The sequence below is a fragment of the Ceratotherium simum genome, chromosome 5 (assembly GCF_057802395.1).
Source record: "Ceratotherium simum simum isolate JZ-2026a chromosome 5, ASM5780239v1, whole genome shotgun sequence".
NCBI lineage: Eukaryota > Metazoa > Chordata > Mammalia > Perissodactyla > Rhinocerotidae > Ceratotherium > Ceratotherium simum.
In genome coordinates this window covers 14,761,587-14,789,507 of record NC_141904.1, presented here as the reverse complement: position 1 = coordinate 14,789,507, position 27,921 = coordinate 14,761,587, and the positions used below count along the sequence as shown (strand labels likewise).

The window sequence follows — 27,921 nt, the reverse complement described above, 5'->3', positions numbered from 1 at the left end:
ATAACATTTTCTAAAAATAACTGGCTTTTATATCTAGTATTCTATTAAACATTACGAAGAAATATCAGTAGTTGGTAAAACTGTAGGAAGGGGGAAAGGACCAAGGTGAGATATATGTTCCTTTTAAAAACATCAAGTATCAGAAAACTCAAGTGTCAGATTAGGTAAGAGTTCTTCTTAGAAAACTGGTAGAACACATGGAATAGGTGGTATACGTATGTGTTCCTCTTCCCATACGTTGCAGTATAAAATTTGGCAGGGGGTGCAGGAGAAGAAGAGTTGCTTTAAGTATAGCTATAATGTTTCAATATTTTAAAAAGACATCAGGTTTTATGTTAGAGATGCCTAGCTTTTTAAAAAATCCTTAACATTTATCTTCCAATCAAATACTAAATATACTGTTAGTGATTATTCAGTGGTCTATGGTAGTGTACTAAAAATAGGACTTGTTTATATATTTTGAACTTACGTGAAGTTGCTAACAAGGTTTGAATTTCTCCATATACAATTTTCCCTGGGAACAGGCTTATAGCAATAATGCTGGAGTCTTGACCCACCCTATGTAAAGTTATAGGCCCTACAATCTATTTTTATCTTGAAAATATTTGGCATTCTCTCCATCCCTAAGGTGGGAGATCATTTTCGATTGTCAAGTTACTTAAAAGATGCTATTCCAAACAGGAAAGGTAAATCAACTTATAAAGTTTTGAAAGTCTTTAATTTTTCCAGTCCAAGCATTCTGGATGATACCTTGTAAACTTTTTAAAATAAATACCTCTGGAGGTCTTCAGGTCCCAATACCTGCATAATCTGTTCATTCACATCCTCATTAAGCAGCCTACACAGTTTTCCTACTGTGCTCACTAGCACACACAATGAGGATGAACTATCTGCAAAAGAGAAATAAAAGGATAGGATATTTTAAAAGAGGATTTTCAAAATCATTAAATCAAACACTTTATGCTTCAGTTATCCTCAATTTTTTTACTTTAAAATGTTTTGCCTACTTTTTTCTTGATTTATCAGGAAGAATTCTTAAACGGGGGCCAAAAATGACAAATGGTCATCACCTAATTCTAAGAGTTCTTGGAGGTTTCTCACAGCATTGTTCATTTCTCCAAGCCTAGTATAAACTTCATGCATTCGGGGATAGACTCCATTTAAAGAAGGCACATCAAATAATTTTTGGAAGTGAGAAACAATAGCTTGCAAAGTTTGAAAGTTTGGCATATTGCTGTCCTGTCCAAAAGAGAGGGAGAAAAAAAAAACAGTTCACGTCTTAAAATAATCCCAAATCTTTAATAAAAACTTTAAAGAGAAATAGAGTCCTAGTAGAACAAATATCAATATCCACATCATTAACAGTTTTTAAGATAGGATTACATTAAAATGTCAATATTTACATAAGTATTAAGTATTACCTTTTCCTTATTTTCAACTTCTTCCAACATGGTATCTACTATAAACAACAGATCTTCAACTCTGATACCTTCATTTTCATCCTGCTTCTTTAAATTATGCCAAGGCACTAGTTCTGTAGATAGGATTTTCAAGGACTTATATAAATCCTTTATAACAAAAGAAATGACATGGTATTATTGATTTTAAAAAGTAGTTTCCATAATAACACTAATAAAATATAATTATCCAGGAAGGTTTAATATATACATTAACCATCATCAGTATTTTTTTTAAAATACTACTTCCAGTTTAGAAAAAGTCTGTTAAATTAGTTTTCTCCAGGTAAATACAGGCCTTACAAAAAACATTATATGTTGTTTATCTCAACTCTGGATGTTTTAAGTAATTATATTTATTATTAGTATATGTTATTTGACTAATTATTTTGAATTATTTATGGATAAAAATAAGCTTGTTCTTTATATTTTGGCCTTGAATTTTTTGATAACAGATTTATTGAGATGTAATTCATATACGATAAAATCCACCTTCTTTACGCATACAATTCAGTAGTTTTAAAATATTTACAGAGATGTGCAACCATCACCATTAGCTAATTTCAGAACATTTTAATCACCCCCCAAAAAAACCCCATACCCACTCACAGTCTTTCCCTATTCTTCTCTGCCCCCAGCCCCTGGGTAAGTACTAATCTACTTTCTGTTTCTATGAAATTGGCCTATTCTCAGCATTTCACATAAAATGGAATCATACAATAGTGGCCTTTTGTGACTGGCTTCTTTTACTTATGATAATGTTTTCAAGATTTATCCATGTTATAGCATGTTATCTCCAGGCAGTTTTTAATTTGGAAGGATGACTAAATTAATTCTACTAAATCTTCATGGCAGTCGACTTAGTTTTCCTGGCCTAGATATGTTGTCCTAATGTATTTTTAAACTGTGCAGAAGAGGCAAGGCTAGTGGAAGTTAGAATACTAAGCCTGGCCAATTGATAAATATTTACTGAGCATCTACTATGTGCATGGCACAATGCTTGGCCCTTCAGAACAATGCTGTCCAAAAGAAATGTAATATGAATCACAGTAATTCTAAATTGTCCAGTAGCCACACTTAGAAAAGTAAAAAGAAATAGGAGACAACTTTAATAATATATTTTATTTAACCTGTCAAAAATATGATCATTTCAATACATAATCAATATTTTAATTTTTTTTTCCATACTAAGTCTTCTAAATCTGGTATGTATTTTATACTTACAGCACATCTTAATTGGGACAAGCACATTTCAAGTGATCAAAAGCTACATGTGGCTAGGGTTACTGTATTATACAGTGCAACTCTAAAATACAGAAAGAAGGACAGGAAATTCTTTTTCCGACTTCTTATTCTAGTCCTCCGCTTATTTAATGCTCTCCAATTAATACCCAAACCTCACATATTGATATCTTTAACCTTTCATTTGGTAAGAAGGCAATTACCTATTTTAGCAATTTAAGGCAACACATTCAGTGCCAAGCGAATGTTTTAAATAATAAGCGCCACCAGAATTGGAAAAAAAAAAAGTCAGGAAATCGCAGCATTAACCTTCATTAACCAATGCTCCATCAACAAGGTGCAATTATAAAGAAATGGTCTATGGTAAAAAGCACACCAAATATAAATTTTTGCTTGAGAATAAAAGTATTACAAAGTTAAGAAAAAAAGATGTTCTGGTCTACTTGTAGCACAGTCTGTCAAGTAAACCCTGAGAAATCTGAAAGTGGGGCTCCTTGGTTCTCCACATTACTCAGTTGTGGGAATGCAGAAGTACAATCAAGGTCCTGTCTATGTATGGCTGCCTCTGGAGCACTGGCGAATGGCAAAGTCTCAGCGTATAAGAGTGTACTGCGTTGGGAAAGCCTCTGTGCCTGTAGCTCACCTTTCCTGGAAAGATGGGTGAGAAAGACAGAAGGAAGGAGGCTGATAGCTAGCTCCATGCTTTTCCCAGTCTTCTCTTTTAAGCCAAATCTAACCTGAGAAAAAAACTAATCTGGCAAGGTGGTTGTCCCAAACTTAGAGGCTGTTACAGTATAGAAAACCTTTTAGGGCTGGCCCAGTGGCGCAAGGGGTAAAGTGTGCGCACTCTGCTGCAGCGGCCTGGGGTTCGCCAGTTCGGATCCCGGGCGTGCACCAACGCACCACTTGTCAAGCCATGCTGTGGCGGCGTCCCATATAAAGTGGAGGAAGACGGGCATGGATGTTAGACCAGGGCCAGTCTTCCTCAGCAAAAAGAGGAGGATTGGCAAATGTTAGCTCAGGGCCAATTTTTCTCACCAAAAAAAAAAAAAAAAGTGTCCAAAAAAGAAAACCTTTCATATAAGGAGGCCTCAAAGAACCTCAGGTAGTTTCTCAATTTGGATCCCGACTCTGCAGCATAAGGTAAATATCTGAAGCACTGCCCAAAATCCATGAGTTACTTCAGTGGTAGAGCTACTAAATCCCTCTTGGGGGTCCTCAGAATATTCTAATTATAAAGCTAACTCTCCTTGTCTCCTTCTAGTGAGAAAACTATACAGTGGCAAGAACTTACCACCACTGTGAAGCTTTTCTTGGGGGCTCTTCCTCCTCCAGAATCTGGAGTTATCTGTATCATTCACTTGGTATTTCACCATGGGCTGTTTTTATGGCATTCATTTCTTCTAATGATATCTTGAATGGTTAAACTTCATATTTTTTAGTATGTTTTGTCTATCCAATTAGTCTGAATCTTGTGTTTGCCTTTTCTCATATCTCCCACAAAGCAATAAACATAGTTAAATAATCAGTAACTATCCATTTATTTGATTCTTCCCTTTGCCTCCTTTCTCTTCTAGTCTTTTTCCTTCTCTTGGGAAGGCTGGGGCATTTTCTAGCCCATCTCCCCTGAGAAGGAGAAAAGGAGTTAGCATTGTTCCTTCCAACCCTCTGACAAGCAGTGATTGGGAAAATGCCATGATTTACATAATTAACCACTAATTATTTTACCCTCTTCTGAGATATAAACTAGAGGAACTCAGACCTATAAAACAGGTATATTAATCCAACACTCAATTAAAATGTTTTCTATTTTCTAGCTCTATCTGAGCCCTATATAAAAAGGGAAGGATAAATTAGGCTGAATGTGAAGATTGCTTCATCAGGTACAGGCATGTTTTATTTTAATGCAGTATCATCTCCATTTGGTTGTCTTGAAATGTGTATTCTGCTTTCTTCTTTTGACAAAAATTGAGCACACATCATGTGTCAGGAGGTTCACTGGGACATATCAGAGATTAAAAAAGACAAAACTCATGGGGTTTACACATTCTTACACATATCTTCTGCATCATTTATATTTCATGTAGTAAGGCTTCTGTTGACAAATACTGTTATTGAATCATATCTTCATGAACAGAGGTAGTGCTATATATATTAGTTACTGAAAAATCTAAAGTTTAAAGGGAATAGAAATAAATACTGACTTTATCAATTCACCTTTCAGGGAACTACTCAACAAAAACTGAAAAAATCTGAAGTTATGTAATAAAGAATACACAGTAACTCTATAAAGTGAAGAGATTTTAATCTTCCATGGATAGACAGGATAGGTAAGAGTAGTACTGGCTGGTATCTGCTCTAGAGAATAAAGAGACGTGAAGATAAGCTAAGTTTTGAGAGAAGAAAAATAATCTAAAACATAAAAAGAGAAAAAACATCTCCAGTTAAAATGGAATGAAGGACAAAACATTACATCTGTAGAGGAATAAGGGCCAGGAAAATCTGTACCATGAGGATACCAAAAAGAGGGAAATGAAGGTAGAACAGGGAAGGATCTAGAAGTGCAAAGTGGATCCACTATAGATTTTCAACAAGGCAATGGGCCTAAAAAATGTCTTGTTTGGTAGAACTTTATAGGAGGCAAAGCTTATAGTAATGACAACATCAAATAGGTAGTACTCAAAACAGATATATAAGTACCAAGATTCAACTTTTAAATAAGCTAAGCCTTTTCAGCTTTACAGTTAAACAAACAAAAAAATTAAGCCTAGTTCTATTAATAAAGCCCATAGACTCCAATATGTTTTCAAAGCACGTAAAGAATATTCAATCTTTTACCTTGAGGGAAATCAGTTGATCTGCCCACATTTCTATTATAGGAACAAGATGCTCAAATCCACAATCTTGAACAAGCTCTTTATTAAAATGCTGGGCTCCTCCTTTGCTCTGTTTATAAATTATTACTGGAGCTCTTGGATTCTGAACAATTGAATTGATGCTACTCAACACCTTTAAAGAAGACAACGTTTTTAGTTGAAATGTTTATTGTTGTCCTGTGAAAGTGATATATGTTAAAGGAGTGCTTTATATTCAATGTAACATCATTTTCAGAGTTAATTTTAGACATTAAGATCTTTAATAAAATTGACATGTAATGTTTTGGAAGTACAACAGTTTCATCAACATGATTAAACATGTAAGTTCTAATGAGAACCACAGACTTCACAGAAAAACTAAAATGTATTTTTAATTTAATTTAAATGTATTATTTAGATTTGAAAGTAGTTATGAATGACCTGTTATAATCCACATAGGGAAGAGTAATCCAGACATCCTTAGCTGGAGTCCCACATTTCCCTATTTCTATCTCCTCATATTTAAGCTAAATCAGATGGTAAAGGGGCATTTCCTGTTGTTTCATAGCTTCAGTTGAGGTTCAAAGTAAGGACAAGAAAGTCCAACATCTTCTAAAGAGAAATCCTGAAAACATCATGCAGGTCTTGCTAAGAGGTGATCAAACTGATCTTGGATAGCGACCAGTCTATCTAAGAAAATGTTAGAGAATCATTGGACAGGATTCACCAAGACGAGTGTCTTTTAAAGGAATATACAGAACTAGTGAGTGAAAAATGTATTGTTTTTCCTTTCTCCCCATAGAAAACTACAGGAAACTACAGGTCTCCTAAGAATGTGACTTCTGATGCTTATTTACAAGCAGTTTTGTTATTGTTATTTAGTATAAAAGAGTGCATTTCAATATTTCACTTCTATTATATTTAAACTCCTCTTTGAATACCATTGTAATGGAAAAAACAATTAATTCCCCTCCATTAAATTATTAATGAGAGCAGGAATATAGTTCTCCTTCTCCCCCTGTCTCACACCAAAGGTAAGAAGGGCAGCAGAACTCCTAAAAGAGATCAAGGAGCTGATACTAGCTGAGCTTCAGAAGTTTACGGGACAACCCCATTCCATAATGGAGGTGGTAAACCAAGGGGGACTACGTGTATGTCTAGCAGTATGTATCCATACTTTGTAGGAGATTGTTTGCAAAAATTATTGTAATTATTTCTCTTCCTTATATTCTCTCCCTTTTGCAGTGTGACACTGTAGGATTCTCTCATCAAGAAGTACAGTCTATTCTCTACTCCCTGAATCTGGGCTGGTCTTGGGCCTTGCATTGGCCCACAGAAAAGGAAGTAATGGTGTGCCAGCTTGGACTCCAAGATTCAAAGGGTCTTGATTATCTCTGCTCTCTCTCTTTGAACTCTGCTGCCACATTGGCAAGCCCAGGCTAGATGGTAGATGACAAAAGACACATGGCTCAGTCATCCCCATTACCCTGAGCTGATATCCACCCAACTTCCAGAAGCAAAGCCACTTAGCTGACTTGTATCTGATAGCAGGTGCATGAGGGAGCCCAACCAAGATCAATAGAACTGCGCAGCTGACCAAGCACAATAATATTAAAGCGTTATTTTAAGTAATTAAGTTTTAGGAGGGTCTGTGACAGAAAAAATGAAGTGATATACATATAAAGACAAAGATGGAATAGAGCAAGGAGAGGAGGCAGCCACAAGAGAAGCCTGCCCTTTTATATTGTGGTAAGGTAAGAATATACCCTGTGGTCAAGGAGACACTTTTAGAAGAGAGTCAAGCTTTGCTTTCATGAAAAAAACTACCGATAGCTGGAGGACTCTAGGGGAATACCACTTGAACAGCAGGAGGAGAGGGATTCATAAGAGGTCAGCTGGAAAATGCACTGCCCATAGAATGAATGGTACATTGCCAAGGTCCCTAGGTGGTGGGGAGGAAATAACTGCATACACACACACATACACACGAGCATTCCATGAAAGAGACAAACAGGCAGTATTTGGTCATCAGCCACACAAAGGGCACCAGTGCTAGATTACACCAGCACCAGTCAATAAAGATTCCACCCTCTTGCTTGCTATTCTCACCCAACATCCACCCTCACTGCCAACCCTGGAGAAGCCAGATACAGCAGAGGACTAGGAGAGAAGGTGAAACAATGAGAATAAAGAAACAGATCACACTCCCTTGCCACACTGCTTGTTTGAAGAAGTATAGGTTGGGCAGCAGATAAAGTAGGCATAGAGTAGAAGCTTGGAATTGAATGAGATTGAAATTTTGACTGAGATTTGAATGACTTTTCCTCCTAATTTTTCATCAAGAAAATTTTAAAACATACAAAAAATAAAAAGAATATAAATAATAAACACTATATTAGTCAGGGTTCTCCAGAGAAACAGAACCTATAGGATATATGTGTGTGAGCACGTGTGTGTGTGTGTGTATTTATTTACTATAAGGAATTAGCTCAGGCAATTATGGAAGCTGACAAGTCACAAGATCTGATTGTTCTATTCAGGCCTTCAACTGATTGGATGAGGCCCATCCAGATTAGGGAGGGCAATGTGCTTTACTCAGTCTTCCAATTCAAATGTTAATTTCATCCAGAAATACCCTCAGAGACACACCCAGAATAATGCTTACCAAATATCTGGGTACCCTGTGGCCCAGTCAAGTTAATACATAAAACAGACCATCACAAATACCCATATAATCACTATCTAGATTCAACAATTGTCAACATTTTGCCATATTTGCTCACTCTATCAACCTTTTTAGCTGAACCATTTGAAGAAAATGCAGGCATGATAATACTTCACCCTCAAATACTTGAACATGCATCTCTTAAAGTAGGCATATTTTCCTACAAAATCACAATACCATTACTATACATAAGAAATTGACAATAATTCCCTAATATCATCAATGCCTGCACTGAATTTTAAATATCTTAATATGTATAATATGTGACTATAACCCCCCTGCCAAAAGCTATGATGAGTTCTACCTTATATAACATCCAAGGAGAGGAAAGGGAGACTGAAAACAGCAAGTTTAAAGGAAGAAGAGTAAAAAGCCATTTCCTTGTTTACCACCATCAACTTCAGTCTATTTGATAAATAGTTATACAAGTATAAAGACAAGATACCATTTAGATCTTGAATCTTTGTCCCTACCCTATTCATACTTCAAGCTACAACTCATAGGTCTCCTGGTAATATGACTTTAGATGTTTATTGAGGAGCCTTTTTTTTTAGTTCAAGAGAGTGTATTTCAAGATTTCACTTCTCTTATATTTAAAAAAATCATTTTAATGGAAAAAATTCATTAATTCTCCTCCACTGAATTTTGACAGCAGAGTATATTCCTTCTTATGGCTTATTCACATTCTGATGATTGGCAGCAGAAGACGTATTAACAATGAAGAAACGGAAAAATGACATAAACAATTCCCAGAGAGATGGGAATTAAAAAAAGAAAATTCACAGGGGCCGGCCCTGTGGCTTAGCAGTTGAGTGCGCGCGCTCCGCTATGGCGGCCCGGGTTCGGATCCCGGGCACGCACCAATGCACCACTTCTCCGGCCATGCTGGGGCCGCGTCCCACATACAGCAACTGGAGGGATGTGTAGCTATGACATGCAACTATCTACTGGGGCTTTGGGGGGGAAAAAAAACAGGAGGAGGATTGGCAACAGATGTTAGCTAAGAGCTGGTCTTCCTCAGCAAAAAGAGGAGGATTAGCACGGATGTTAGCTCAGGGCTGATCTTCCTCACAAAAAAAAAAAAAAGAAAATTCACAATAAAGGTCTTATCTTATTTAGAAAGAGTTTGCAGATATTGATAAACTCTTGATATGGATAAAAATATATATATATATACTTTTGTGTGTGTGTGTGCGCGCTGGGAAAGATTCACCCTGAGCTAACATCTGTTGCCAATCTTCCTCTCTTTTTTTTTTCCCTCCCTGAAGCCCCAGTAAATAGTTGTATACTCTAGTTGTAAGTCCTTCTAGTTCTTCTATGTGAGCCACCACAGCATGGCTACTGACAGACAAGTGGTGTGGTTCTGTGACGGGGAAATGAACCTGGGCCAGCGAAGCAGGGCATGCCAAACTTTAACCACTAAGCCATCAGGGCTGCCTCAAGACAGTACATATGTATTTTTAAGGGTAATCATTAGACAAATAGAAAAGAATTAAGATGATGAACATCCTAACTACCCGAAGAGAAAAAAAAAGACAGAAATCTCAACCTAGCAAATGTCAGAAAAAGAACATGCAACAAGAAACCATGTAAATAGAAAACAGAAAGTAAAATGTCAGGAATAAAAGCAGATATACAAATTGGTCTCGATGTCCATAAATGGTTTAATTACCTTGTTAAAGGACAAAGCCTCTCAAACTGAATTTAAGAAACAAAATGAAATGAAAGATATTCAGTTATATACTGGAGACAACAGAGTTATCTAAAACAAAACAGTTTTCAGAAAGGTGCACACACAAATACAGGATACAAGTATTCCTTACCAACTGATAATTTATTACACTGTGATTGAAACCAAGGCTCACTACAAACACCAGTCTCTTTGCCAACTGTTCAATACCTGAAAGTATCTCTGGTCAATTAGGGCCTGCTGCTGGCTATCTTTGCTGGGTGCATCTTTTTTCTCTGTGTCCTCAGCCTTTCTTTGACCAATAAGATTCTGTAATCTAAAGGGGAAAAAAAATCAAGATAATACAAAATGCTTTTCCAGACACTGGATTAAGATGACAAACTGAGCCAATGATCCAGCTACCCTCCCAACAGCTTAAACACACACACTCACACACATACACATACACCCATATATAAACAAAAAAAATTTTTAAGCCATATTGTCATTGGAAAACAAGAAGGTCCTCTCAATAACCACAAATTAGAAGGAATCCCTTCCTCAAAAAATTAAGAATAGAACTACCATACGACCCAGCTATTCCACTGCTGGGTGTTTATCCAAAACATGAAAACAATGAGTGCATAAAGATACATGCACCCCTATGTTCACTTCAGCGTTACTCACAATAGCCAAGACTTGGAAGCAACCTAGATGCCCATCAAGGGATGAATGGATAAAGATGTGGTATATATACACAATGGAATACTATTCAGCCATAAGAAACAATTAAATCCAGCCATTTGTGACAACATGGATGGACCTTGAGGGTATTATGCTAAGTGAAATAAGTCAGAGAGAGAAAGTCAAATACCGTATGATCTCACTCATAAGTAGAAGATAACAACAACAACAAACAAACACATAGAGACAGAGATTGGACTGGTGATTACCAGAGGAGAAGGGGGAAGGGAGGGGGCAAAAGGGATGACTGGGCACACGTGTGTGGTGATGGATTGTAATTAGACTTTGGGAGGTGAACATGATATAATCTTGTACAGAAATTGAAATATAATGATGTACACCTGAAATTCATATAATGTTATAAACCAATGTTACCACAATTAAATTATTGTTACAGCAATTAAAAAAAGAAGGAATCCCTGAAAATAAAAGGGATCAGACTGAAGAAGAAAGCTCTAACTGTAACCATGGGCCCACTAGGACCAGTGCAACTGATCCCATCTTATCAACAGAGTAATTAAGAGTTGTTTTCCAGGAACTGAGAGTCAGCCCCTTGTCCAGTTCATGCCAGTTGAGATTACCAACCCACCAACTGGGCCTACACAAATGCTCAATAAGTGACCCTTTTGATGTCAAGGGGCCAAAAACTCCTCCCTCAGATCATACTAATACCACCATTGTGTGAACATGTATCCTATGAGGAGCCATGAAGCTTGACTACACTTAGTGCAGATCATCAATTACTTCACTTCTCCTTATCTCCAATCATCTATCTCCACACTTCAGACTGCCCTGCCCTTCATCCCATAAATTTTGCTCCAAGCCCTGGATCAGGGAGACAGATCTGAGAGCTTTTGCCTCCTGTCTCCTTCCAGGTTGACCTCACAATAAAGCTTTTTTCTTTTCTCAAAAGCTGATGCTGTAATAATTGGCTCTTAATGCACATCGAGCAAGAGAACCCCAATTTTGTGCGTTAACATAACCACTCCCCAACACTTGCAAAATATAGAATAAGAAAGAACTACAGCAAAGGATGGAAGCAACTTCTAAGATGCTCCAAACTTGGAGGCTACAAATAAGGAGAGCAAGAAGCAATGGGCAGAGCAATTGGTGTGGGCACCATAGCAGCAAGAGCTAAACAGTACGGTCCCTCCTTCTTCATACTCCACTAGTGCTAAAGAACAGACACCAGTGATACCTGGGCCAGTCAAGAGGCACAGAAACCGAAGAAATCACTGTCCCAGGTGGCTATTAGAACTCTGAGGGAAGAGTCTTTTTGCCCAGAAACCTAACTACACATGACTGTATTTACCTAGTAGGAAACCCCTGCCCTTCTCCAAATATTTCTGAAGTCAGGCTGTAGTAGACCTTCCTCCTCCCACTCACCATGCCTTTGAAAAAAGCAGTCTCTTATTAAATTAACCATCTTAAATTTGAGTATGCCTATTAGTTTCCTGCGGGAACCCTGACCCATTAAACTGACTCATTAATGAGCTTGATCTGCTGTTTGTAAAATATAACAGCAATATTCCATCATGTCATTCGCCTGCTAAAAAACAATCAAGGGCTTACTACTGCTTTGTTAACTAAATCTAATCTCCTTCGTTAGCATTTGAATGTCCTAACCCAATATTCCTCCTGACTCCCTTCTTACTGCATCTCTTACTATTACCCTAACTTATCTACTCCAGTCACATGTATTGCCCTTGATCTTCACTCAGTTCTTCTCTGCTATTGAGTCTATGCCCAAAACAAATTCATAAATGGAACTAGCTCTAGGTAAAGAGTCAACCTCCTTCCTCTAGTAGACACAAAGATCTCACAACCCATTTTCCACTTGACGTCTGATGGGGTTCAGGGCAGGCCACCCCAAGATGTGCCACTCTGGTATGAGGATTACTTCGAGCTGAAGACAATAAAGGCTCAGAAGACTCAGAAAGAAACTTTGACCTCCCCCAGACTAACTGCCTAAAAGAATTTAAGATAGAAGGCCTGTCCATCACCATAGATAACTCTGGTATGGACAGACTGGGAGGGTCCTTGCTAAGCCCATTCTTATCAAAGCTCTGAAAACCAAGTAAAAGTAGAAGTTATCCTTTGTAAGAGACATTTACATTTATAAGAGAAATCTCTATTTGTAAAGGTATCTCCCACTCTGTACCAGGAAGAAGGGAGGATGACTTTATCTCTAGAAACTCTTATCAGTGTGGAAGGCAAGGACTTAAATCCGCATATTAACCTTACTCTTGTTTACTGTGCTTTTCTAGTAATCTCCTATAGCTGACTCCTCCCACTCCCAACATCCTCCTTTTTCTTTAGCTGAAGATAGTATTTAAGATGAGAACGTTCAACATTTGGTCGAGTTACCCAGTCTTTCCTGGGTCTCTCCCACGTATAAATGTTACAAAGCTTTGTTTGATTTTCTCCTGCTATTCGGTCCCATGTCAATTTAATTTGTAGCCCAGCCAGACAGGACCCAGAGTGGGTAAAGGATAGTCTTCCTCTCCTACACTTCCCACCTATTTATCATATTCACATACTTTATAGTTTTGCCTAAAGGCAGTGCCAGGGGCACATTATCTAGAATACAAAAGGGACATAGCAAAGCCAATATGCGCTCTAGTGGGAATACATGTAAACTGATACATCTGAATTTAAATGTTAACCATTCCCTTAGGTGAAAATATTTAATTTATCAATGAACTGTTTGCAAGTTTGATTAATAAATATTACACTATGGATATATAACATTTTAGCTATCAGTATAGTAACCTAAATATATAATCATATGTACTAGTTACAGTCACTCTGGGAAATGAAATGTGATTCAACTAACTAGATGAATAAAGATATACCCTCATTTTTTTTTTTTTTTTAGTGAAGAAGACTGGCCCTGAGCTAACATCCGTTGCCAATCTTCCTCTTTTTGCTGAGGAATATTAGCCCTGAGCTAACATCTGTACCCATCTTTCTCTATTTTGTATGTGGGACGCCGCCACAGTATTGGCTTGATGAGCGGTGCATAGGTCCGCACCCAGGATCCAAACCTGCGAACCCTGGGCTGCCAAAGAAGAGTGCGCGAACTTAACCACTATGCCACTGGGCTGACCCCAAGATATACCCTCATTTAACAATGATAATAGCTAACATATATTGGGCGCCTGGTGATGATGATAATTAGTATTTATTGAGAACTTTCTCTATGCAGGAATTCTTCTAAGCACTTCACATATATAAATTTATTTAATCCCATTGTTTTTTCTAAGTTTACTGAAGATAAGGATTAGTAAAAGCCAGGGACTCATGGGAAATGGATCTTTGGTTCACCTAGACTCACAGTAAATATCTGCCATAGCATAACACTCCTGGAAAACTTTGTATTCTGCAAAACCACACATGTCAAAATAACAGGGCTCAGGAAAAAAGTAGTGTTAGAAACCAGACTATTTAAAACTGATGCGGCTTGGTAACAAGAAAACTAACGAAAACAGTAATTAGTACCTCAGGAGATAAGTTAGACAGCTCAAGTATGTCTTGGAGGTTGCCTCAGGGGATATTAAAAATGCACAGACAACAGAGCAGAAATGCTGGCTTGAGGATGTCAAGATTATGAAGACGGAAGTGGAGCTCCTGGCCAAAGAAGATGAGGTGAAAATACGTGATGAGAGATTTTCACATATTGAGGTATATGGGGTAACTATTCTGGTTCAAAACTGATTGGGCTTTAACTAAAAAGCCTGACTTATGGCATATCAAACATACATTGTACATCTGCTTAACCATTAAAGTATGCACTCTCTTAAGATAAGAATGCATACTTCCCCTCCTATACCCTATTGGTAACACCTGCATTAGTCCCTTGCCTAACATCAGGGTCATGTCGACCTGCTAATTTGCAACTGAATACCTCTTTGAAACTTTGATGAATATGTATCCTGGACATGTTTAATGTATGTTCTTTGTTCTAAAAAGATGGCCATGAAAATCCCCCAAGAGTGGCTAAGGGATACTTCACATACTTAGCAGATACTCATTCCATGTAGCCAGCAGCAACAGCTGTGTTTCTTTGTGGAGCCTGGGAAACCCAGAAAACTGCACTTCCAACTTGAAATACAGTGTTGTCTCCTGTTTTCTATGGCCATCTCCATAAGATAAGTTTCTATGTGCAGACACTTGGTAGCTTTTAACTGTGTCTGTTGAAGCCCTACCATGATGTCATGGTGACTTCCATTCTGGAGATGAGGAATGAATTGAAAAGTGGAATACCAACTTTGTTTTAAAAAATAATGCTAATTTAGCCACACTGATACAAAACTCATGTATGCATCAATATGAGCCTCTCAAAGTCGTATGTTCCCTGAGTCCTTTTTCCTCCATTCCTAGGATTTTTTAAATGATTAGGATGAAAAGAAGGATGATTCTCTCCAATCCAGCAGCACCAATGCCAGAACTCTGAAGGCAACTATTTCCCTACGAGAGGAGTCCAGCTCCAGGCCAAATACTACGTGTTATCTTTCAGGTCCAAACCATAGGCAATTACAAAGGCTTTGCCTGGAAAGCCTCCTGGGGGAAGGCTGCCCTCCCCACACCAGACGGGTATACAGCTCATGCATTGCAATCTCTGGAGGGAGTTGCTAACTCAGCCCCCCTAACCCCTCCTTCCCGACTCTCAACTCCTGGGCCAGCCATGCTCACATGCATTTCTGCATTCCTAGCCCAGGTGCCTCCATCCTGAGGCCTCTTTACTTGGCGGCCCTGACTAAGGCACTTTTCACTTCTCCTTATGGGGTGGGGGGAGCCTTAACTAAAACACTTTTCTCCATTCTGACTCAGTATTTTTCCAATCCTAGGCTTTCCCCTCGGCCCATGAAACAGCAGTCTTGTGCGCAGGGATCCCAGACAGTGAGATGTTGCCTCCCATCTGCACTGCATGTCACTGACTGACCCTTGCCATTTGCCATTCCACGAGGAAAAATGGAACACGTAGGAGCCAGCCCTTTTCTTTTTGGCCTCTTGCTTATACTATTGCAGTAAGTAAAGAAAGCCTTGTTTGTTAATTTCAGTTTGGCTCATTGTCTAACTGACCATCTCAACACCTGAACACTCAGGTGTTCAACACTAGTCAGCTCAACACTAAGGTGGCGGGATTCTGATTTTGTTTTCTCCCAGCAAAATACAAATACTACTGAAAAATTAAATGGAATTAGTGTAGTACCTTTGGTTATTTTGCACCCGTAGACCTATTTGATCACTTCCTAGCAACAGAATTTTATAATCTACCAGTTTGTAATACTAACTCAAACAAGAAGAGTTCATGTTTTCCCATGTTAAATTAATAGCCTCATTTGATACTGAAGCTTGGTTAGTTGAAAAGTAACTACACATCTAAAGAAAAAAATTGAGGGCCTGGCCCGGTGGCCTAGTGGTTAAGTTCGGCGTGCTCTGCTTCAGCAGCCCGGGTTCGGTTCCCAGGCGTGGACCTACACCACTTGTCAGTGGCCATGCTGTGGCAGCAACCCCTATACAAAATAGAGGAAGACTGGTAACAGATCTTAGCTCAGGGTGAATCTTCCTCAGAAAAAAAAAAAAAGAATTTTCTCTAGTTCTAAAAGGGAAAGAGATTCCCCCTCCTTTTCCTGTAGCATTTACTTTGGAAAACTTGTAGTTGTAAATCCTTTCTCTGTCTCTTTAAGAAGTATGTAGTAAATCTTTTTAAGATTTACATAAGCCTCTCACTAATTTCACCTCCTAGAAATGTCTTTCTTGGGAGTCTTGAAACCATATCTTTGAAATGTAGACATCAGGGAGGATGGTGCCTTGTCTCCCTGTCTCTGTTGGAGTTTAGCCTAGGCTCCTGGCTCTAAGTTGTAACTTTCTGCTTGCACCATAAAGATATGAGAAGTTTTATTCTTTCTTTGGACAATGACAATTCACATGTATGTAATGGGTTGTATCTGTCTGTCTATATAAAAGGGTGAGATCTCTTTGTCTTTGCAATCTCTTTAGCAGACTGCCTATAATGAACATCACAGTCTGGCTGAATGTTTATTCAGTAATAGTTAATTTTTTTCTACCTGTAGAGAGAGGATTCAATGGGTTGACAGGAGATTTTATTTTTAATTATTTCCCCAACATCAGTAGTTCTTTGAAAAAATATTCTACCTCTGCCACTGCAGAAAATAAAAATTTTTAAAGTTTTACCTTAAAAAATTTTTTTCATTGGGTGTTTTGTTTGGTTCTAATTATTCGTGTGATGGTTAAAACTGTGAGCTTTGGAGTCAGAATGATTGGGCATGGATCTGATTTCTTTCCAAGTTCTTCTTGTGTGATGTGGGCAAGTTATCTAACATTCCTAAATCTTTGTTTCCACATCTAGATACAACAAAAGTTCCAAAGCTCAAAAAAAACAATAGTTTTTTTTAATTCCAAATTTACATTTCTAAAAATTTAAATTTTTACACAAAATTTATAAACAAATAATTTCTTTAAAATTCAGCAGAAAAATATAGCAGGGATGGGTTCTGAATCATAATTTTAAAGGCTATAGTAAAAAGTCAATTTAAAGACCAGAACCCAAATGAACAACAGAAAATACACATACAGTCAATTCTCATTATTGGTGGTAGTTATGTTCTATAAAGTCACCATAAAAGCTGAATTAGTGAAGACTGAACCATTGCTCCTAGGGGAAATACAGGGTCAGGTTCCTGCATGCCTCTGGTCACATTTTCCTCAACTGATCAAAAACAACTTTGTTTTACATGTGTAAATATTTAAAGACACCTTATTTAATATTTTTGATTCATTAACACGAACTCATGGCTAACAGCACCGTAACTCATGCCTAAAAGAAGTCTGTCTAACACATGAATTCTCTCTGGAAGGTACATCACAGCGTTCTTTTTTCTTTTTCTGAGGAAGACCAGCCCTGAGCTAACATCTACTGCCAATCCTCCTCCTTTATTTCCCTTTTTCTCCCCAAGGCCCCAGTAGATAGTTGTATGTCATAGCTGCATATCCTTCTAGTTGCTGTATGTGGGATGCCGCCTCAGCATGGCCGGACAAGCGGTGCGTCATTGCGCGCCCGGGATCTGAACCTGGGCTGCCAGTAACGGAGCACACACGCTTAACCGCTAAGCCACGGGGCCGGCCCCCACATCACAGCCTTCCTGTGTATAGGAACACTAGACAGCACTTCAACACTATGCTTGGGAGCCATCTTGGAGAAATCACTAACAAAAAGCACAAAAGTGCAAAAAAAAAAAGTAACACTATGACAACAAAAAGGATGCTTGTTTACAGTATTAGAGCTGAAACAAGAGGGCAGAGCATCACCTTGCTCAACAGCTGGAAATGTGTGTGTTGGGCACGTCCATGAACGATTGTGAAAGTGACACAAGTATTGATTTGGGGATTAAAAACAAATTTCAGCAGGTATGCAAATTCACAAGTATGGAATCTGCAAATAATGAGGACTGACTGTATATCTCTACATATATGTAAGTGCATGCATGTATATGTGTGTATATCTTCACTAATATACTTGCCTTGAAGTCAATAAGATTTCTTTGAAGGGGATCAGGACATGCCACTCCAAAATATGCCACTTTGACAAAAGAAATGTTTTAAGCTGAAGGAATTTAAGAAATAGCACGTGCAGGAAGAACTCTCTGACCTCCCACTTCTCTCCTGAAGCTGATCCCAAGATTCTCACGTGACAGGTGCCCTCCCTGTACCCGGAGGAAAGGAGCATCTTTATCTCTAAAGACAGAGGGACGCCAAGAGGAATCCACGTTTTCCCCAGTTTAGCACCCTTAGCTCATACCCTTTTGTCCTATCACGTCTTTTCATAACTTTCCATTCTTCATCAAACCTAGTACAAAAATGCTCAGGCTTAACTGTTTCTTCAGGTCTTCATTTCCTTATGAAGGCTCCCATGTCACATAAAACCTACATCAAATAAATGTGTATGCTTTTCTCCTCTTAATCTGTCTTTGTCAGTTTAATTTTCAGGTCTAGCCAGGGACCCTAAGAGGGTTGAGGAAATGTTATTCCTTCCTATAGCTTCTCCTCTGACTTTTTACCTCTCTACATCCTCCTTTTGCCAGTTGCTTCTCAACCAATTTTCCCATCTCAGTTAATGCACCAACAACTACCTAGTTATTCAGGCCTAAAACTTAGGTGTCTTGATTTCTTTCCCCCCTCAGCTGCCTATATCCAATCCATCACCAAGCCCTATCAGTTCTACCTCCAATATTCCAAAGACTTCTCACCACCTCCACTACTGCCCCCTGTGGCCATGTCACCACCACCTCTTGTCCAAATTCACACAATAGCAACTCTCACGCTATTTCACATTTAGTACTCATACTATATCAAAATTGTCATGTTTATTTTTTCATTGTCCTTCTCCCTTCACATAATCTCCATGAGGGCAGGGACCTTTTCTATTTGGTTTACTACTATAATTCCAGTACCCAGAACGCCAAGCAGATAGTAGGAGGTACTACAGATACCCAAAATGTCAAGCAATAGTTGGAAGAGAAAAAATATTAATTGAATGAATAAATGTAGCCTTTCCAAATCTTCCACTTCTCTTTTCTTTTTTAGTTTTCCTTCCCTACTATCTTAATTTAACTCAATATGTAACTCCTGGATGTCCAGAATACTTGCCTTTCACTGTGGCATGTGTTGCCAGAGGGAGGAGGAAACAGCTGCCACTGAAAACTGAATCAACATATGCTAATATAACTGATTTAATATATATAATGTATATATTAACTCATACAGTTTTTAAAATACTTCATCCCAATGCTTCCCACACTACTTCAAGTCCCATTCCGTTGAATCAAAGAGTACACAGAGATAATCTTCAGAAGATACTATCACTACTTGAGAACCAACTTTCTGAAATTTCTCTGAGTATGTGCTTTTCAAAGTCAAGAAGGTACAAGTGGTGGATATGAATGGCTCACTACATTCATTCTGGTACTCTTAAAGTGTGATGAGGTTATATATTATATAACCAGGTCGTGACTACCATCAACAAAAATTTGGGGCTTGTCATCTCTAATTTCAATGATTCTCTTGCAAGCAATTCCTCCATGATTTCCACAGACAACTTTATAGTTAAAATCTTTGCCCTTTACTACTTCAGGCAACTACCTTTTTCATGATCTTATTTAAGATGAATATACAGCCAAACCCAACACAGTAGAAACTGTTTTTAAACTGTGCAACTAGAAATAATCCTTTTTAACGTCATTTCCCCACCATCATGATATAAGCTGATAGGTAATAAAAATAATAAAATACAAAACCCTAATAAATTTGTAATTTTGGTAAAATATAATTACTTGATGTTTTTCTTAAGGGCTTTCTCCAGTTTCTTCACCTGTTGTTTATAAAGTCTTAATTCATGCTGAGTGGGCCTGCAGAAAATAAATCATGTTGAATGCATTCAATCTTTTGAGAAAAAATATATTTAATAATAAACAATAGAGTATACTTTGATACTTGTCACAAATATGCTTATTAAAATTCTTAAAATATTCATGACTGCAAATGAGGTGTTTATTAGCCATTGGATTTCTTCTTCTGTGTAGCCCCTGTTCAAAATATTTTACCCATTTTTATCAGTGTTAATCTATTACTTGTTTTTATAGTGAAATATTTCAAATATACAGACAAGACTAGAGAATAGTAAAACAAATACTGGCGTATCCACCACTCGGCTTCATGACAGTTGAATAGTAACAGATTTGTTTCAAATCTTTTTTCAACTAAAATATTATACATATACTTAAAATTCCACGTATGTCCCTCATTAATGTCATTCTTCTCCTTACCATACTACAGGTAACCACTATCCCAAATTCATTGTTCATTATTCTCATGCATGTTTTAAAATTTTTACTACATACTTATATAACCATAAATTTACATATTATCTTGCCTGTTTTTAAATTTTATATAAATGGTTTATAGTGTAGATACCAGTTTCTCTTCATTAAAGTATAAGCTTTACGAGAAAAAGTTATTTGTCTTGGTCATTATATTATATCAGAGCTTAGGACAGTGTCTAACTTATAATAGGCATTCAACAAATGTTTATTGAATGAAAAAAGTCTCGACAATGTTCATTCCTTATTACTCACTGTCAACATCTAGAGTGTCATCCTTTCATGGTAGTATGCTGTATAAATACAGTAGCCCACCCTTATCTGTGGTTTTGCTTTCCACAGTTTCAGTTACCAATGGTCAACTGCGGTCTGAAAATATTAGATGGAAAATTCCAGAAATAAACAATTTATAAGTTTTAAATTGCTTGTCATTCTGAGGGGCGTGATGAAATCTTGTGCTGTCCCGCTCCGTTCCACCTGGGATGTGAATCATGCCTTTGTCCAGTTGTATCCACGCTGTATACGCTACCCAATCTCCCCATTAGTCACTTAGTAGCCATCTTGGTTATCAAATCGACTGCTGCAGTATCAGTTCAGTACTATCCACAGTTTCATGCATCCACTGGGGGTCTTGGAATGTATCTCTTGAGGATAAGGGGGGACTACTGTATACCCTTCCGTCCTATAACATTTAAACTTTTTCGTTTTCTTCTCCCACAACATAGGGGATAAGATGAAATAACAAGTCATTCTAAAGTAATTTGTGAATGGGAAACCTGCTGGTATAAGACTGAATATACTCTGAATTCCTATCCAGTTTTATCTTCTTCAGTGTGGACTCCTATTTTCTCATTTCCCTTGTCTACCTGTAGGTTCTTGCTCCTTCCATCATATGAGAGACAACTGACTAAAATGAGTATAAGACTTTGAGGTTCCCAAGATTAGTTTTAAAGTAAAGGGGCTAGAATGATTCATTTAACATTTCAAATTCCAATATGTGTTTATTTTCCAAAGGTTAAATAAAAATGATTTAAGTTTCTCTCACCTGGTTTCCAAATCCTTTTGGAGATTCAGCTTTTCACTTAAAAGTGTATCAATCTTGGATTTCGATTCCTTGAGTTGATTCTGTAATGACTGCAACACATTTTATAGAAAAATAGGTAACTTTCCTAGGAGATTATTAATTTACTTTATAAAAACGTATTTATTAGTCATGCAGTCCCCATACCATTAGAAGGCCTTTACAAGTTGGTGGGGCATCCAGACTTCTGTAGTCTTTTTCTTCTTCTGACTGACTTTCATCTTCTTTATATTGCCTATGAAAAGATATATGCAGTGTACTTCTTATGAAAAATCTATCTTCAAAGAAAAAAATGTAGCTAACAAATTAAATCAATCCAATAAGAGTTTGATAACCTAAATATGAATTAAAATTTAAGCCAAATTTCCTACTTGTTTTCTTTTTTTTTTATAATTTTATTTATTCATTTATTTTTTCCCCCAAAGCCCCAGTAGATAGTAGTTTGTCATAGTTGCACATCCTTCTAGTTGCTGTATGTGGGATGCGGCCTCAGCATGGCTGGAGAAGTGGTGCGTCGGTGTGCGCCCGGGATCCGAACCCGGGCCGCCAGCAGCGGAGCACGCGCCCTTAACCGCTAAGCCACGGGGCCAGCCCCCTACTTGTTTTCATAGAGAATGGTATTAGAACATTCTACTACCTAATATTATAGTATATATCTGTTCACTATCACCTTAATTAGAATGTAAGATCCATGCGGACCAGAACTTCGTCTTGTTCACCATTATACCTCACTGCCTAGAAGAGCAGGGGGCATAAGAGAGGATGAAAAAAACACTTGTTGAACGAATAAACAAACAAAGCACACTGTTTTTTCCTTCTAGTACTTTTAGGTCACCAAAAAAAACCTACATGAAAAAATGCAGCATATAAGTGGACAAGGCAACAGATTTAACAGTCCCGATTCAAGTCTTGACACCACCATTAACAAGCTGTGTTATCTCAGTAGGTCAATCTGTCAGAATTTGTTTTCTCATCTGTCAACCAGAGATAATATCTGTGACATCCACCTCACAATGTAAAATATTTTTTTGTTAAACACAACTTTATTGTTCAGGACTACATTCCATTTTGTTACATCACATTAAGATACTACTGTTGTAGCCTAGTGTGCACTGGGTGCGTGCGTGGTTTGTAGTACTACATACAAACACACCACCAGTCTAGCAGTGTCAATAGACTGATTCAGTTCGAATGACTTTTTTTTCCCTATACACCAATATGACATTGTAACATGTTTATTCTGATACTGAGTTTATGCTGAAAACTATATAAATTACAATTGATAATTAAATTGGTATATTTATTATTTTAATTATAAAAATTAAACTATTTTTCCTAGTTTAAAAAAATAATTATGGACAGATTTTTAACAGAATCAAGTGGAGATGATAACGTCTGAGACAGTACAACTGGAACAGTAAAAAAAAGAGATTGAAAGAAGGTATGTCACAAATTTCCTAATGAATGCTATTGTAATTTGCTGCAGAACAAAATGAAAAAGCTGTGGGTTCAAAAGTGACAAAAGAAAAAACAGATCAATTGGACTTTATAAAATTAAAAAATCTTTGAGCTTCCAAGGACACCATCAAGAAAAAAAAAAAGACAACCCATCAGAAGAAAATATTTGCAAATCTGACTAAAAACTTGTATCCAGAATACATAAAGAATTCTTACACCTCAACAATAAAAAGACAACTCAATCTAAAAATGGGCAAAGGACTTGAATAGGCATTTCTCCAAAAAAGATATGCAAATGGGCAATAAGCATACGAAAATATGCTCAACATCATTAGTCCTTAGGGAAATGCAAATCAAAACCAAAATGAGATACCATTTCACACCCACTAGAATGGCTAAAATTAAAAAGACAGACAATAACAAGTGTTGATGAGGATGTGGCAAAATTGGAACTCTCATACATTGCTGGTAGAAATGTAGGAGAAAATGGAAATGTAAAACACAGCCATTTTGTAAAACAGATTGGTAGTTCCTCAAAATGTTAAATATTTAGTGCTACCATATGACTTAGCAATTCCACACCTAAATATATATCCAAGAGAAATGAAAACATATGTCTACACAAAAACTTGTAAATGAATGTACTTAGCAGCATTATTCATAATAGCCGAAAAGTGGAAACCACCCAAGTGTCCATCAAAGGATAAAATGATAAACAAAATGTGGTATATCCATTCACTAGACTATTATTCAGACATACAAAGGAATGAAGTACTGACACATGCTATAATATGGGTGAACCTTAAAAACATTATGCAAAGTAAAAGAAGCCAGTCACGAATGATCATATACTGTGTAATTCCATGAATGTCCAGAATAGGCAAATCCATAAAGACAGAAAGTAGATTAGTGGTTGCCTAGCGGTAGGGTTACAAGGGGGTAGGGGTGCAGGGTAGGGAGGAGATGGGGAGTGATTGCTAATGGATATGGGGTTTCCCAATGCGGTGATGAACATGTTCTAAAATTGACTGTGGTAATGGTGACACAACTCTGGGAATATACTAAAACCAATGAATTGTACACTTTAAAATGGTGAATTTTATGGTATGTGAATTATATCTCAATAAAGCCGTTACTTTAAAAACGTTGTTTGTTACATAAAAAACATCTTAAGATAATAAAGTATATAATGTTAAGAGGCATTTTCAGCAAATACATTGTGAATTCGATAGTTTCCTCTCAACAGTCAAAAAAGAATCCTAGTCACAAAAACCAGAATTAACCATCCAATAAATACTTTTAAAATAATTTTTTAGCAGAATCTGAGCTTATAACTTAGGCCAGCTATAATTTTGAAGTCTTGCACAAAAACAGAAACTGTTTTAGACGTAAAGATGGTAAAATAAATGATTTCAGTTATGGAATTTTGTTGGAAAATTATGAGGAAACAAGTAAAATATATTTTATAAAAACTGAAAGATCTTCAATTAAGCCCACAAACAACTGCCTATAGAATACAAGACCTTTCTTATAATATCAAAGATCAATTGATTCAAAATTTGAAAAACTGCAAGTACTTTATTTTAGATGAGTCATGTGCCTAATTAATACTTTTGGAATGTTTTGTCTCAAAGAATTTCAAAATTTAGTAAGAAATGTTGTCAACTTGAGGCCTAAAAAATCAAACTTGGGGGCTGGCCCTGTGGCATAGCGGTTAAGTGCACGTGCTCCACTGCTGGCAGCCCAGGTTTGGATTCCGGGCACGCACCAACACACCACTTGTCAGGCCATGCTATGGTGGCGTCCCACATAAAGGGGAGGAAGATGGGCACGGATGTTAGCCTAGCGCCAGTCTTCCTCAGCAAAAAAAGGAGGATTGGCAGATGTGAGGGAGGGCTGATCCTCCCTCACAAAAAAAAAAAAAAAAAAATCAAACTTGTGGTGTATGTGTTTTTGAATTTTATATACCTGTCAAAGAAGAATTTCAGCTAGATATGAAGAAAATCATTTTTCATCACAATGAAAGGTGCTCCAGTTTTATTAGGTCAAAAATCTAGATTTATTGGAATTTTTAAAAAGACAAACGCTTCTCTTATTGCTTTGTTATACTGTATAATACATATTGGAAATATTTATGCTCAGTTTTCTAAAGCAGACTATGAAAAGTGTCCTTGATACAGTTGTTAAAATTATTCAGCACATCTGGAAATGCTATGCCAGTTTGTGGAACTGCTGAAACAAACAGAAGACAATGAATTTAACGATCTTGTGGTTTTTGCCAATGCTTATTGGTTGAGTCATGGGAGAGTTACAAAGATTTACTGTAGGGGGCGCCCCCCGTGCAGTTAAGTGCGGCGCGCTCCGCTGCTGGCAGCCCAGGATCGGATCCCGGGTGCGCACCGACGCACTGCTTGTCAGGCCATGCTGTGGCGGCGTCCCACATAAAGTGGAGGAAGATAGGGATGGATGTTAGCTCAGGGCCAGTCTTCCCCAGCAAAAAGAGGAGGATTGGCATGGATGTTAGCTCGGGGCTGATCTTTCTCACAAAAAATAAAAATAAAAAAAACAAAGATTTACTGTAGTGTTAACCTGAATTCAATATTTTTTTGAAACAAAACGAATGCTTGCCAAATGTTCAATAATCAAAGACGAAAAATGGTAGCGTGATTTATATTTTCTCATCAATATCACTCACTTCAGTAAGCTAAATTTGAAGCCCCAAAGAAAGGAAAAGCATATCTGTTACTTGCTGATAGGTATGAGAATTTATATTGAAATGCAATCTTTCCATAATATAAATCAATAATATTGATTTTATACATTTTTCTAATACAAATCAATATGTAGAAGATTTTAGTTTTAATCAGCAGTGCATGTAAACTGGCTGTAAAAATCACAAGAAAACTGAAAGAATTTTTGGTTGCTATTGATAGATTTAGAGTCGCTTTTCAATTTTGCAATACCCTTCTGAATTAAATAAGAGTTAACAAATTTATTGGATATAGTTTTGAAACAGATATGTCTTTGCAAGTCAAATCAATTATTTCAAAAAAATGAACCAGTTTTGTAAATGTGGATGCAAATATCAAAGGAAAAAATATTTTTATACTTGATACAGTTGCTAGATAACTTTTAGGATGTTTAGAACTACTTCGGTATGTAAATCTATTTTTCAACTGTAAACTTCATGAAATCTAAATACAGATCAAATATTTCTGATGAAAATTTAGTGTCTGAATTGAGATGTGCTAGAAGTTAAAATATGCACCATATTTCAACGACTTAGTATGAAAAAAAGAATGTGAAATATCTCATTAATAATGTTATTAATCAATTAATCAATACATGTTGAAATGACAATATTTTGGATGTTAAATAAAATATATTAAAATTTATTTCAGGGCCGGCCCCGTGGCTTAGTGGTTAAGTGAGCGCGCTCCACTGCTGGCGACCCGGGTTCGGATCCCGGGCTCGCACCGACGTGCTGCTTCTCCGGCCATGCTGAGGCCACGTCCCACATACAGCAACTAGAAGGATGTGCAGCTATGACACACAACTATCTACTGGGGCTTTGGGGGGAAAAAATAAATAAATAAAATCTTTAAAAAAAAAAAAAAATAAAATAAAATAAAATTTATTTCATTGGTTTCTTATTTTTTAACTTGGCTACATTAAAATGCCAAAATTATACATATTACATTTCTGTCGAAGAGTGTTGTACTAACACATCCCTCAGACCTAAAACACAAGCTAGCCTTAAACAAATGACCGACCATTTTAGCAAAGATGGGTGATAAGGATGACTGAGTAGCTCCTATATAACACAGTACTAAGATAAATGTTATATACAAACTATTTCACATTTAACAGGTGAGGAAGTAATGCTTAGAGGGGTTATATAACTTGCTCAGTCACTCAAATAGTAAGTACTAGTAGTGGGATTCAAGTCGAAATCTCTCAGGCTCCAAAGCCTATGCACTCACATCACTCCCTATATATACTTGAAAATACTTGCCATTATGGCTACATTTGTGCTCAAGAGAAACCTAATCTACGATTATAGTAGAGGAGGGCAATTTTAAATGTATGCAGACCTAAAGGGAAATATATTTCCGTGAAGAATCCTCACTTTCTTTTTCTATAGTCCTTTATTTAGAATGGACAGATTTTGTGGTTTTATGTAAAAACACAATTCTAAGCATGCCTCAAACTCTCATTTAAACATGGGATCCCCACAGCCAAATTCCTCCCCACCCTTTCTCCAATGGCTTCTAGAAGCCCCTCCAGGAGGCGCCCAGTGTTGAAGATGGTGCTCTTTAGCGATGGAGAGAAAGAGCAAAACTAGAGAAATCCTGTCTTATTTTCTTCCCTAATCCAAATGCAATCATGTCCTGGAGACCAGGAGTGAACCTCAAAGCCATTTGCTTCCATTTCCCAAGACCATTTTAAAAACTTCTATTTGAAGAGAAGGATGGAATTAGACAAGGGGGCTTCACTTAACTTATTCACTATAGAACTATTTTCCCTGGGGTAACTTGTCAAATGTCTCTGACACTTCTGAAGAAACTCAATCTGAGCCTTGTAGGTTCTACTCCTGTTACTCTCCTTGGCCCTTTAATCCTATCTACCAAGCCAAGGAAATACTAACAGAAATAGCTAGCAATATATTCCAAGTAATCTATATTGATGTAGTAACATTGGGTAAAGAAAAGAAAAGTAGGTAAAGTAACATAGCTGATAGCCTATCATTTTAAAATTTACTTTTCGTCTTTTTCAGAGAGTGTAGCA

At 37.2% G+C, this 27,921-nt stretch overlaps 1 protein-coding gene across 8 annotated transcripts in view; it reads right to left on the bottom strand.

Moving 5' to 3' along the window:
* Positions 1 to 27,921, bottom strand: part of CEP70 (centrosomal protein 70) — a 95,214-nt gene that overhangs the window by 11,112 nt on the left and 56,181 nt on the right. For 6 of the 8 annotated variants that reach the window (XM_087430486.1, XM_087430484.1, XM_087430487.1 and 3 more), the window contains 9 exons: positions 21,823 to 21,910; positions 21,640 to 21,728; positions 20,049 to 20,123; positions 14,194 to 14,322; positions 10,180 to 10,285; positions 5,538 to 5,708; positions 1,422 to 1,568; positions 1,071 to 1,239; positions 776 to 890 (listed from right to left, as the gene is read on the bottom strand). In XM_087430486.1, the coding sequence (XP_087286612.1) occupies positions 776 to 890; positions 1,071 to 1,239; positions 1,422 to 1,568; positions 5,538 to 5,708; positions 10,180 to 10,285; positions 14,194 to 14,322; positions 20,049 to 20,123; positions 21,640 to 21,728; positions 21,823 to 21,910 (1,089 nt within the window). Of the gene's footprint in view, positions 1 to 747; positions 891 to 1,070; positions 1,240 to 1,421; positions 1,569 to 5,537; positions 5,709 to 10,179; positions 10,286 to 14,193; positions 14,323 to 20,048; positions 20,124 to 21,639; positions 21,729 to 21,822; positions 21,911 to 27,921 lie in introns of those variants that run through there. The other 2 variants (XM_087430481.1, XM_087430488.1) reach the window with 2 other exon arrangements.